The sequence below is a fragment of the Rhincodon typus genome, chromosome 25 (genome assembly GCF_021869965.1).
Source record: "Rhincodon typus isolate 14 chromosome 25, sRhiTyp1.1, whole genome shotgun sequence".
NCBI lineage: Eukaryota > Metazoa > Chordata > Chondrichthyes > Orectolobiformes > Rhincodontidae > Rhincodon > Rhincodon typus.
The window spans coordinates 38,959,310-38,973,189 of NC_063356.1; the positions used below are offsets into that span (position 1 = coordinate 38,959,310).

The window sequence follows — 13,880 nt, forward strand, 5'->3', positions numbered from 1 at the left end:
TTATCGCAGATTCTCCAGCATCTGCAGTTCCTACTATCTCTGGAGCAATTATAACATTTTTTTCAAAAAGATTTCTCTCATTTTGATTGTTTGCGCAAACATTTTAACACATATCACCACACTTATCTGCAAAATCAAATGCTAAATTTGTTGATCTTTATGCTAACATTATCTGAAATTATTGCTTAAAATTTTGCTGGCATTATTCTTGCAGTACTATACTGATTTCCACTTAAATTGTTTCTTGTTGTGCATATAAAATTCACTGTTAAGTATATTTCTTCTCTTAATTTTGGTACTGATTACCATTAAACATTCCTAGATAAAGGAAATGAGCTAATGATTCAGGAAATGTAATGTGAAGCAGGAGCTGTAGTCTTTAGACAAGTTCCTTGCATTAAAAATATTTCAATTGTTATGCATTTGAAATGTTGAAATTTTATTCAATCCTGCTGTCTCAACCTCTCAAGTACATCAAGTGTTACAATCTCCATAAAGACTTGATGGCTGAAAGCGTGACACAACAACAATTCATATGTAAGACCTTTACTTTAACAAGCAGATTAAAAAACACCGGAAGGGTCACCGGACCCGAAACGTTAACTCTGTTTTCTCCTCCACAGATGCTGCCAGACCTGCTGAGCTTTTCCAGCAACTTTGTTTTTGTTCCTGATTTACAGCATCCACAGTTCTTTGGGTTTTTATTTAGGTGAGGATGAAATGGATACGGCCGATAGTGGACCCTGGGGTCAAATAACTCAGCGTGTTCTCAGTGCCAAGGTATGGCTGTGTACATTGAGATAGGTACAGAGTCTGCAGCATCACAAAACGATTGTTCTCAGGCAACAACTCAAATAGGCAACAGCAGCATAGCACACTGACTTTGTTAGGGCAAGGTAGAAATAAGCAGGCAATTTGCCATCACCAATTGACACTGCTGGCTGAAAGAATCATCAGCTCCTGTATTATCATCTTACAGTGAGATACTCACAACTTTTGTAACACGTGCAGACCCTCAACGCAAAACACACATGAAAATAAATGGGCCTCACTTGATCAATGACTCCGTACTTCAGCAGACTCTGTTTCCTTGCAGTCATCACAAAGTAATGAGTGTCATCCTTGTAGTAAACGATGTTTTCCAAGTCAATCCCTGAAGGTGAATGGAGGTAATTTAAAAACCGCTCATGGTGCACGCTAGTTAGATGTGAGCAGGGGCAAGCTCAATTTGAATTGCTCGCATATTTCAGTCTAAAAACAGTTAAGTTTGGAAGACGGTGCTGCAGTTTTTGGTCGAGTACACGGATGCGAAATTCACATTCTCGGCTCTCACATGGAGAATGTGTCCAAGCGTTGTCAATGGGTAAGCCTCTCCTACTCAGCCCAGCACTTGCCAGAGGGAAACAGTTTTCTATTAGTTCCATTACTCACAGCTTTGAGGCATTCACTTTCCCCATACCCCCTCAATCGCTCCTTTAGATTACAGAAGAACTGGAGTGGGCAGACTGTAGAATTCCAGTTTGTTTCTGTCATAATTCCCAAGCTCACTTTTGCTATGTATCTGAGACCCATGAGTAACAACAAGTTCTCCCTACCCTCCACACCCAGCCTCTGGGTCTCAGAGACTGTTGTAACCATCTAAAATATCAGCAGCAGATGGAATGGGATGGATTTACCAATGTACCAGGTGCCAAGCAAAGGCGAGAGCTTAATCCGTCAGGGTACCGGCTGGCGATGTTCGAGGGGTCTTGAGGTTTATGAGGATGAGGAATGGTGATGAATGTTCAGAGGGCAGGCAGGTAGGGAGAGGGTGGGTATTTAATGGGGGAGCGAGGGAAAGGGAGCTGTGTTGTGGTGGGGGAAAGGGGTGATGTCATGTTGGGGAGTGTGAGGGGTGAGTGTGTGGGACATTTAAAATAGGCAACGGGGGGATAGGTATCATGTTTGGAGTGAGTGGTGGGTGTCGCATTTTGGGAAGGAAGGGCAGGTATGGCATGGGACAGAAGGTGCGTTGGATGGGAAACGGTTGGGTGTTCTATTTGTGGGTGGGGATGGTTAGGAAGAGCGGGTGCCACATGTTGGACAGTCGAGGTGTTGGAAGGGTTTGGTAGCAGCTGACGCTAATTCAAACCCAAAGTCTCCTTTCATAGAGTCATACAACATAGAAATGGACCCTTTGGTCCAACTCATCCATACTTTCTCAAACTGATCAAGTCCCATTTGTCTGTTTCTGACCCATATCCCTCTAGACCTTCCTTATTCATATACCTGTCCAATCATTTCAATATTGTAACTCTACCTGCATCTACCACTTCCTCCAGCAGCTTGTTCCATATACGGACTACCCTCTCCATGAAAACGTTGCCCTTCAGAGCCCTTTTAAATCTTTCCCTCTCCTCACAAAATTATGCTTTCTAGTTTTGAACTGCCCTACCCTAGTATAAAGACCTTTGCTGTTTACCTTATCCATGCCGCTCATGATTTTGTAAACCTCTATAAGGTCACCCCCAAGTCCCAGTCTATCCAGCCTCCCCTTATAACTCAAACCCTCCAGTTCCAGTAACAATTCTCTGCTTAGAAGCTGAAGTTGAAAATCTAGCATCACCAGCTTCCTTTCCTGTCAGGAAAGATCACCCACACACTGCTTTGTGTCTAATGATAACCCAAGACTGGATGATTCAGCGCTGTCACATGCTGAGGAATCAGTTTGCAGAAGGTTACTGGAGCAGAGTGCAAGTTGGGGAGATAGGTATATACATGAAGGATACCTTTGACAGAGATGTACTTGAGTGATCACTGTGGTACCAGGCAGTGAGAATCCCTGAGAGAAGCCAGGCAATTGAACTGAGAATCACCACAGGCAAGTAGGAACAGGAGGCCATTCAGTCCTCAAACCTATTCCACTATTCAATTATATCATAGCTGACTGACCTCTGCCTAACTGCTTTGATTCAAAAACCCTTGATTCGCTTGCCTGACAAAAATCTATCAAACTCCACTTTCAAAATACTCAGGCTCAACAGCTTTGCAAGGGGTGGAAGGTTTCTGATTTTCACTGCCATTTGTGTAAAGAAGTATTTCCTGTCATCACCCATGAGCAGCCCAACTCTAATTTTAAAACTAAGTGCCTTGTACTGGAAACTGTCCACAAAAAGTAACTTCTCTCTAACTGCTTGCTAAATCAGCTTAAATGCTGCAATCATTCATTCATCAATTTTCTATGTTCAAGGGAACAGGAGCCTTGTCTACCCAACCTGGGGGTTGAAAGTTAATCCTTTAAGCTGTGGCATGAAACACCCTAAGGCACAAAACCGAAATCTCAACATGGTCAGCACAGCTGCTGTGAGAGAGAAATAGGTTTAATTCCCCAGAGCCATTAGTGGTTGGGTGCAGTGCAAGTGAGCTGCCTTGTGGGGTATAGTTCCTGACCTGTGTCCTTGCGAAGCTGCTGGAAGAATTTCTGGTTGTAGAGATAAGCGACTCCACTGATTTCCTCCACCTTGGCCTCTGCTGTGGTGTTGTGGTTGACAAAGTTAGCTGTGATCCCAATCGCCAGTTTCCCTCGCATTTCCTTCTTCTTGAACCCTACAAGTTTCACAGACAGAACTCACTGAGAATTGGTAAGACAGTCTGATGGGCTGAGCTGTTGTTTCAAATGTGGAACGACGAAGGCAGAATGAATAACAATGCTGACAACCCATAGTGGGTTACAGTACACATCCACTGTTCCTATGAAACCCAATGCCAACCGAGTTGGGCCCATTCTCGTTGTGCCTCTGTCAGGAGACTATGGGCTCTAGTCTCAGTCCAGACTAAGCTGGTGGGTCTAACAGATCATATGGCACTATTTCAAGGTGGTCTTGAATGTTTTCTCAAGGCTAAAATGTCTCTCTCAACAGCACTGAAAGAGAATATCTGTTCTTTAATGCATGGAAGCTTGTTATCCACTGTTTCACTAATGGATCTCACTTAACACAACATTTCAAAAACACTCATTAGCTGTAAAGTGCATCAGGATAACCCAAGGTCATGAACAGAGCGACAGCAATGCAAGATCTTACTTTTAAACCCTCAGCCTATACAGAGTTGACTGACCTCAGCAGCAGAAGTATCTCAGTCAGGATTCCAGCTCCTGACTCAGGGACTGAATGTGTATTACAACTTGTAAGCAGGTAAGATTGAGTGTGCATGGAAACAGAATGCATAGAGAATGCCCAGGAAGTACTGTTAACTACCAGGTCTACTGTAGGTCTGACAGTCTCAATGCCTGATAGTAACAGGGGTGCTGTGTTCAAGTGACCTGGGTGATTATGAAGGTCCAACATCTCACACCCAGTGCCACCTTCTATTCCTTGACTCTGTTTGTTCTCTCATTGGGCTCAACAGGAGCTGACGAATCTTCCAGAGTACCTTTTCTACATGTGTCTCTGCTTGGAGAATCACAACAAACAAAACTATTTCATCTTGGAATGTGTATCACTGCAGCACTCAAAATACAAATCCTCTTTCATACAAGCAGAATGCATGGACCGTCTTGCCCCTTTACAAACTCACATTGCTCATCCAACAACTGAACAAGTTGCACCATACTTTGCAAGGTTTATCAAGTACTACTTCCTCAATCATGGTGAAAGGGTGGCTTGTGTGTCATTTCCTATCCAACAGTCTCACTAAAGCCGTCACACATCAATGCTTCAGCAGATTCATACTGAACACATGCAGGTCCATTTGTCCCCCTATTTCATTTGAGCATCTCTAACTTCAATAAAACTGCAGATTTTGTGGTATCGCACATGGATGACCAGGTGCCTATGAAGCATCTTATATATTCTGCTAAAGAGCAACCAGTCAGTGTTGAGAATTTTTTAAAAAATGTATTGGCATCATTGTGCTGTGAACAGTTAACAATGGGCCCATGGTTTTAGCTCATTACTGCGTTTTATTAATTCATTCTTATGATGTGAACATTGCTAAGCCATTTATTACACTAAAGGACATTAAGGGTTTTGACGAGGGTTACTGCTAGGCTAGCTTGGTGTTTTAAAATCCAAAATTTTTTTATTGAATTCAAATTTCACCATCTCCCATCTGATGGAGATTTGAATCCATTTCCCCAGCCTGCGGTTCTTGGATTACCAGTATAATGACATTACCAATGCACCACCATCTCCAGCTGTGGTCTAAGCACAAAGGCTGGCACTGACATTCCAGATCTAAGGTGGCCATCCCTCCATTTGTGCTATCGCCCAGAGCCAGGAAACAGTCCCAAGCTCAGGATTATAAACTATGGCCAATTGCAGGACAATTCTCTATGGTGTTGATTAAAGGGCTAGAATCTTAAGGGACTTCTCTTTCCAGGTAGAGGATCCTTCAGGAAAAGGGCTCAGCGTTTCCTTTCTGCACACATAAAACAGCCAATAGGATACCGCTTCATGCATCCCTTTCCCCAGCCATATTTCTCATCCCAATTGGAGATGGGAAACACTTGCTGGTGAGTAAAAAGCACAGGGTTATAAAGAGCAGAGCGATAAACAGAACTTGTCCCAAGGTAGATCGCTACAAACAAAGATACAACTTTCAATTTGACCTTTCCTTCTCGATTTTAAACGTAAATTACAGATATTCAGCCTCCTGTATGAAATGAATGCCCTTTTTTTGCAACAGTGATTTCATCACTGGTTGTCAAGTGGGATACTCTGAGGTTATGAGAAGTTCCATATAAATTGAAGTTCCTTTTTTGTCCTAAATGCGTTTGTTCAGGGAACTCAGCAATTACAGTCAAACTGCCTCTTGTTCCATGTTTGCTCCTTGACCAATTCTTCTTTATTTTTTCAAGGTCTTAGACATGCAAATTTTTGGAAATGTACGCAAGATTAATGTCAAGTCAGCAATTCAATTTTTTTAATGATGTGACCGATCCTATTACATGGTCTTACCTTCAGGGACGTATTTGCCTCCACCAGCTGAGACAAAGACATCAAACTCATACTTAGTCACTGGATGGCCAGTTGGCAAAAGATCAGCTCGCCACCCAATCGCTGTAAAACAGAGACAGAGATTTACAAACTGAACGCTAAGGACTGTGTTTTATAATGGATCAAGTGCAGACAGAGAACGCCAAGGACTGTGTGTTATAAAGGATCCAGTACAGACCGAGAATGCCAAGGACCGTGTCTTATAACGGATCCAGTACAGACAGAGAATGCCAAGGACTGTGTTTTGAAATGGATCCAGTACAGACAGAGAACCCAGATGGTATGCAATAAAATAACTAATGCACATAGATTACTTCCTGTGTGTGTACAATTCCCCAACCCTTTCATATTCCCTCCATTCTACCAATTATGAATTGTTATCACCCTTTTTATGTGTTTTTCCACACAGGTGTCTTTTTCCTCCACCCCCCAGCAATCATGGGTTAATTTACAATGGGGTATTGAATTCTTGCCCTCTGCCATCCATGCACAATGAATGGGCTCTGTGATCAGTGGGCAGTGTCATGGGTTAATGATGCCCACTGCACAGACTCACATCACCGGAGTCATGCAGCAAGCTCCCTCGGTTTCACACCACGTCTGTACCTTTCTCTTTCTGATCTTTCAGAGGCTTTATGAATCCTTTGTATTCCACATTGACATGAACTTCCACACCCAGGATGAGGGCCACCTTCAGCAGAATTAGCTGCAATTGCCGGATGCCTGGTACAGTAAAGATCGGAAAATTGGTTACCCACTGGAGTTAATCACTGGAAGGTTTTCAATAATGAGGAAGATAAGCTACAGGCAGTAACTCTCTACAGAATTAATGTGGTATTTCCAAATATACAGGGAGCCCAATATATTACAGTAAAAGTACTTGTGCACAGTATATCAAATTCAGGAGCATTGTCCTGTTACTTTTATAATAATGCTCTAAAGTCACACAGAGATTTGAGACAACTTGAGGTAATGATAGGGAAACATTTTGCATTCTTATAGACCCCCTATGTTCCTCTTTTTCCTACCACTCACTCTGTCTCTATAAACTTACTGATGTGGTCGAGGGAACCGGAACAGAATTTTCCATAGAATTTCTTGGCTCCAAGAGCTCGCAGGTCATGGATGGTGAACGGCCAGAGGTGGAGAACATTGTTCCGTGAAAAGCTCTCTCTCTTCTCCACAACAATGACTTTGGCACCGAGAAAGGCGAGTTCGATGGCAGTGCGGAGGCCGCAGGGGCCAGCACCCAGGACCAGAGACTGCAAGAACAACAATCCCAAGGTCAGAAAACCCACCAGAATACCATTACAACCTCCAAAGGAGAAACAAAAGGCTGTTTCTAAAGCAGTGCGGGGCCCGTGCCAATCCACAGCCACTAGTTTCACTCTCTTAACAGAAATTGTCCAAGGTGTTTCTACACCTGATATCTCCCATTTATAGAAACAGTAAGTGAAAGTAAATGACTGATGGCAGCACCAAGTGCTGTAATATGAGAGACCACTGAAACACAATAAGGGAAATGATACAGGATGCAGGATTTCGTAAAGGATCCTTCATTTCTTACAGAGCTTGGTTAGACACAACCAGCAGAAGAACTCAAGACAGAGTGGGCATACTGCTCGCTGTCTGCACTGCTGGCACAAGGCTGGAATGATAATCTGTGAGAGAGCAGTGTGATGTCATCCAATAAAGACTGCTCTAACATTTCTGCACTCATCATGGGGGGTAAGGAGGGGAAATGGTATTGATAGGGAAGATCTGCCATGGTCACATTGAATGATGGAAGTGGCGCACAGAGCCATAAGGCCTACTCCTGTTCCTATCTTTATCTTACTTCTTACAGTCATCACCGTGACAACATTTGACTTTAGGCCTGGCCGGACCTAATTCAAGCCAGGTCCATTCCAGTCTGTGCAAACCAGACCCATCTCATTTGCTAGTGTGGAGCAAAGCAGTTGTCGTTATTTGCATCTTAAGTGTCTAAATAGCCACTGGTAGGTGCCAATGACAGATGAAGGGTCTGTCAGGATGCAAGCCCTACCCTTGTATATCATCAAGAATCCCCGGTAACATTGGGGCAAACCCACTAACACACAGGTCAATGGGAACATGAATGAAGGGTCTGATCTTGCGCAGTAGTAACCCCATCTCTGAGGCCATGCTTTCAAGTGACCTAGCAATCCATTCAGTTGTATCAAGCAATGATAAAAAATACAAAACAGCATCTCAAGGAGATGGGGCCACAACTATTAATAGCTTTAGTATTAATAAGTTATGGCTATAAATAAATTTTAAACAATCTGAGAAAACTTAAAGTAAGGGAAAGTGTTCCTTTTAAACTCTCTAATCTGAAAGCATTTTGTCAGGCACAATTGAAATGTTTGAGGTTAAAACTGCAGACAGAGGCTCATTCTAGTTTCTATACTTGCTGCAATTAAGAAGTAAGAGAAGCTGCTGATGAAATGATTAAATGGATCAGAGAAAAAGAGAAATGTTTATCAAATTGAAGGAGGAGCCCAGCTTCTTTCTCCGGTGTCCCCTAGAAAACTGTTAACATTGCAGATGAGTGCAAAAGGTTTGATGCAGTTGCTGCAGTAGCCCCACTGGAAATGAAACTGTTTGCTGCATTACTGAAAAACACACTTATCTCGCAAAGAATTCCACTGACAAGCAACTTAGGATTGCCAGTCGGCTCGCAGCATTGTCCACTTGCATGTCCTGGAAGCTATGGATATTAATACAAAGGACATTGTTCTTTGCAGACAGACAGAAAGAACATGTACACACACACATTTCCACTTAAAGCAGGCAACAGCCATTCTCTGGTTTACTCCTCAGGGCAACACCTTAACCAATGACAGTCAATCTGCCTGGTTTAAATGTAGCAAAGCTATCAGTCATCATCTAACTAGTGCATTCTCCATGGCAATGCCTTTACAATCAAGAGTCCAGGTGCCAATCACTTAGCCTTCCCCTCTCATTCAATATAAATGTTAGTTTTCCCTTTAAATTGGTGTTCTTGCAAAGTGTCCTGATGAATGCAGGACAAAATGTGCCCTTTTTCTGCAATACTCAAGTTTTGCACCATCAAATGAATATTTGCAGCATCTTAGGTAGAAAATAAAATTGTCACAGATAAGAAAACAGGAAGTGGGAATGGAAGTGGCAAGGGTGGGTGGAGCTCAGACATAAGGCTTGTGAGGGAGAAGAGGCAGGCACCAGACTGCAGAGAATAAATCCATGTGAGGAAAATTGCTAAATAGTGAGGCAGAGAAAGAGAGGGCAAGGGAAAGAACTGGCAGAGATAAAACTGCTGTACCAGAGTAGTTAATGGGAAAAGTTTATGATCAATTTCTAGAAGAACAACGTAAAATGTAAGAGGTCAATGTAAAAGGTGTAACTAATGATAAAACGAGAAGCTATGGTGTAGTTCCAATATCCTATTTCAAAATCTAATTCCATACCTGTAAGTTGACAATGTCAGAGGAACTGAATTCCCCAGAACTGCAGCAAGAGACTGGATTTTGGGAACGCAAGAGGAAATTAAAACAAAATTGCAGTGCTGATTTATTGAAAAGCAGATTAAATTCAAAGGCTGAATCTGTGCTATGGCACAATGATTGCTGAGTGTTCAAACAGCATATATTTTGCATTCATGATGTAGGATGACACTTGCCTTTGTATTAGCACAAGCCTGGCCTTGTTCATAATTTGGATGCGATGCTCGCTTATCGAGCTTAACCCACAGAGCCTTGGCCTTCCAGTAATTGAGGCTGCCTTTTAGCTTCTGGTAGAAACTGCGATAGTCGGTAGGATCCAGGTGCAGGAGATCGCAGAGCTCGTGGAATAGGCTCAACGTCTCTTTACATGTCTTTCCTTGCAGGAACTTGTCAAAGAGACTGTGGACTTCATTGTCCATCGTGGTAAGAGTTGTTACTCCTGGCTGTCTGACAGGATCCTTGGCGTTCTTCCAGTCAGCACATCTGAAAGCTGGAAAACAGTAGAGCAGATATTACTCCCATTCCCGGCTAATATCCTGTTCCACTTACTCATCATTCAGTCCATGACTAACTCTGCATGATAGAAGCAAATGAAATACAATTAAAGACCATTGTATCCACTTCTCTCTTTCTGCTGCTGACTACTGAGAGGATATGATTCCATGATACACTTGTTCCTTGCCTGCATGGTCATTCATCCCCTAGTTTGTGTATAAATGTCACCAATATATTTGAATATAGAGGCATCACAAACTCACTCCAACTCAGTCCTACAAAAGGCTTCATATCCTGTAGAAATCAGAAACCGACTTAAATGTAGGTCTCTCAAGGCCTGGCTGTGCTCTAAAGGTTCCCGTACCTGAGGTGAGGTCTTTCAAACCCAGACATTTCCCACTCTGCCCTCTGTAAAAAGGACTTCCCTTCAACAAACATCATCACTCTTCACAAAAGGGCTGCTCCTACCCTAATGGTCTCTCTGGGTCCCGAGGTTGAACAATGAAAAACCTGCATTTGTATAGCACTTTTTATGACGACTCAATGTGTCAAATCTAGTTCAGCCAATGATGTGCTTTCTCAACAGAAGCCACTGTTGCAATGTAAGAAAGTCATTTGGCACACAGCACACTCCCACAAACAGGAACTAGGACTCTTGAGTCCCTTTCAGCTTCAGATTTCTGAAGCTTTATCCCATTTAGAAAATAGCCTCTATTCTTCCTACCAAAGTGCATGTCCTCACACTTTCCTACACTGTATTTCATCTGGCACTTCTTTGCCCATTCTCCTAATCTGTCCCAAGTCCTTCTGCAGCCTTCCTCAACGCTACCTGTCCCTTGCCCTAAGTTGGAAAAATTTACCTTCAGGAGGATGAAGAGGTTTGTAAATGTTGAAGTGTGTGCTCATATTTCAAATTTAATTTTAATTTGGTTTATCAAGAACTCAACATTTACTAAGAACATAGGAAGACGTGACCTGGTGTAAAATTCTGAGCTAAAACATATAATGCTGACAGCATCTAGGCTTCAAAACAGCCCATATGTTCATTTACTTTTCTGTCCATTTGTTGACCATTCTTATGGAATATGGGGTGAATATAAATAAGTGAACATGAGTGGCATGCTGGTTCACAGCGCCAGGGACCTGGGTTCAATTCCACCTTTGGGTGACTGTCTGTGTGGAGTTTGTGCATTCTCCCCGTGTCTGCATGGGTTTCCTCTGGGTGCTCTGATTTCCTCACACAGTCCAAAGATGTGCAAGCTAGGTGGATTAGTCATGGGAAATATGGAGTTACATGGATAATGTAGGAGGGTGGGTCTGGGACTGATGCTGTTCAGAGGGTTGGTGTGGAATCAATGGACTGAATGGCCCATTCCACACTGTAGGGATTGTAAGATAACAACATAAAGCATGATGCAAATTGAACAGTCTGAGCTGGAAACCAGTACAGAAATAAGACCCTGTGCTTAGAAAGGCACAGGTTCAACCAGGACTGTAGTAATGTATGTTAAAACAGAAACAGCTGGAGAAATTCGGTAGATTTACATTGGACATGAAATCTTAATTGTTTCTCTTCACAGATGCTGCCAGATCTGCTGACTTTCTCCGGCACTTTCTGTTTTTATTTCCAGTTTCCAACATTGGCAGTAGTTTGTTTTTAACTGTAGTAACAGTATGTGGTGTGAATAAATATCTAAATCCAGATTACTGCCGCTGAAATATGGCAGACACGGTTTACCAACGTTGCCAGCATCAAAATGTCGCCATTTCATGTTTCCAGCTTTGTATTGTAGTAACTGTGATGTTATCACACAAAGCTCTGCAGTATCAAGCAACTGCCCCAACTCCCAGGTAAAACTAGGCTGCGGCTATTTTCCCTGGAGTGTCGGAGGCTGAGAGGTGATCTCATAGAAGTTTATAAAATCATGAGGGGCATGGATAGGGTATATAGCCAAAGTCTTTTCCCTGGGGTGGGGGAGTCCAAAACTAAAGGGTATAGGTTTAAGGTGAGAGGGGAAAGATTTAAAAGGGACCTAAGGAGCAACTTTTTCACACAGAGGAGAGTGCGTGTATGGAATAAGCTGCCAGAGGAAGTGGTGGGGGCTGGTACAATGACAACATTTAAAAGGTATTTGGAAGGGGTTAGAGAGATATGGGCCAAATGGGATTAGGTTAATTTAGGATATCTTGTCAGCATGGACCAAAGGGTCTGTTTCCCTGCTGTACATCTCCATGACTTAAACTCACAGTGTTTTTCAACAGGGAGCAACAACAGATTATAATTCATACAGTGTGGAAACACAAGTTCACATCAACCCTCTGAAGAGCATTCCACCCAGACCCATCCCTGTAACCATGCATTTCCCATGGCTAATGCACCTAACCTACACGTAGAACATAGAACATAGAACAGTACAGCACAGTACAGGCCCTTCAGCCCACGATGTTGTGCCGAACTTTTACCCGAAACCTAAGGTCTATCTAACCTCCACCGCTACCTTTTACTATCATCCATATGCCTATCTAATAGCCGCTTAAATGCCCCTAATGAGGCCGACTCCACTACCCTCTCCAGCAATGCATTCCATGCCCCTACCACTCTCTGAGTAAAGAACCTACCTCTGTCTCCCCGAAATCTACCTCAAATGCTATATGCAATTCAGCATGGTCAGTCTTTGGACTGTGGGAGGAAACCTACACAGACAGAATGTGCAACTCCATAACAGTTGCACGAGGGTACAATCGAACACAGTTCCCTGGCGCTGTGAGGCAGCAGTGTTAACCTCTTGAGCCACCATGCTACCCGAAATTAAAGCACTGGGTTTAAAAATCTCAATCCCACTGATGCTTTGAAATCCTGCACTCCTCAGAATTTTTACCCTATACTTCCAGAAACAGACACAGCAAGTGACAGAAAAATCTTTGAGCATAAGACGGTGCAGCGTTTGCTACAGGACCTGCTTCTGCAGGTCACCTCACCTGGTCAATGCTGAAGGAGTTCTGAACTGATTGAGAATCGGTTCCAGAAGCGGGCTGTCCTCACGGAATCGCATCAGACCCTGACAAAGAGACACATTATTACAGTCTGGATGGTCAATTTCACATTGTAAAATTTAACGCTTCTTTCTTAAACTAACGAAAAGTGACTGCGTGCTTTTACACGCCCAGAATAGAGAAACTTCGAATAATGTACAGAAAAGCATCAATGAGGATAGTGCAGGCGAACCCTGATACCAGCCCACGATTTTTTCACCTAAAAGCGAAATACTACAGAGACTGGAAATCTGAAATAAAATCAGAGACAGCTGGAAAAACTCAGCTAGTCTGGCAGCATCTGTGGAGAGAGAAGCAGAGTTAAGGTTTCAAGCCCATTTGTTTTTAACTTGCCTTTCATTTTGAACCATGTGTGTGTTTGGTCTGAACCCACATTTTATACCTCTTTGTGTTAGTTATTATTTAACACAGCAACAAGCCCAGATCTGGAAATAGTCCCGAGTTTATTCTGCTATAACTCCAAGTATTACCATGCATGAGGAAATGTTCTGTTGATGATCTGATCTGTTTGTCTTGTTACTCAGGAATAAACCATTAAAAATTTAAATGGGTGGTTGAGCAGGAAAGGGATTGTTGATGGACCTGAGGCTCAAAGTGTGTAAATAGGTGCTAAAACCTTAAAATCTCGATAAAGGGGAAATATGTAAATCACAGATAGTAGGAACTGCAGATGCTGGAGAATCCGAGACAACAAGGTGCAGGGCTAGATGAACACAGCAGGCCAAGCAGCATCATAGGAGCAGAGAGGCTGACGTTTCGGGCCTAGACCCTTCATCAGAAAAGGGGGAGGGGAAGGGGGTTCTGAAATAAATAGGGAGAGAGTGGGAGGCGGATAGAAGATGGATAGAGGAGA

The 13,880-nt window shown here is 42.9% G+C and overlaps 2 protein-coding genes across 2 annotated transcripts in view; both read right to left on the minus strand.

The window, feature by feature from the left end:
• Window positions 1-13,036, minus strand: part of LOC109935358 (F-actin-monooxygenase mical1-like) — a 15,135-nt gene extending 2,099 nt beyond the window's left edge. The window contains exons 1-7 of the mRNA XM_048611846.1: window positions 12,953-13,036; window positions 9,655-9,968; window positions 7,030-7,237; window positions 6,582-6,698; window positions 5,937-6,038; window positions 3,430-3,585; window positions 1,053-1,153 (exon numbers count right to left, since the gene is read on the minus strand). Coding sequence (XP_048467803.1) covers window positions 1,053-1,153; window positions 3,430-3,585; window positions 5,937-6,038; window positions 6,582-6,698; window positions 7,030-7,237; window positions 9,655-9,897 — 927 coding nt within the window. The 5' untranslated portion in view covers window positions 9,898-9,968; window positions 12,953-13,036. The remainder of the gene's footprint in view (window positions 1-1,052; window positions 1,154-3,429; window positions 3,586-5,936; window positions 6,039-6,581; window positions 6,699-7,029; window positions 7,238-9,654; window positions 9,969-12,952) is intronic.
• Window positions 10,024-13,880, minus strand: part of LOC109937577 (tubby protein homolog) — a 109,081-nt gene continuing 105,224 nt past the window's right edge. Inside the window, exons 8-9 of the mRNA XM_048611847.1 lie at window positions 12,953-13,032; window positions 10,024-10,051 (exon numbers count right to left, since the gene is read on the minus strand). Coding sequence (XP_048467804.1) covers window positions 10,024-10,051; window positions 12,953-13,032 — 108 coding nt within the window. The remainder of the gene's footprint in view (window positions 10,052-12,952; window positions 13,033-13,880) is intronic.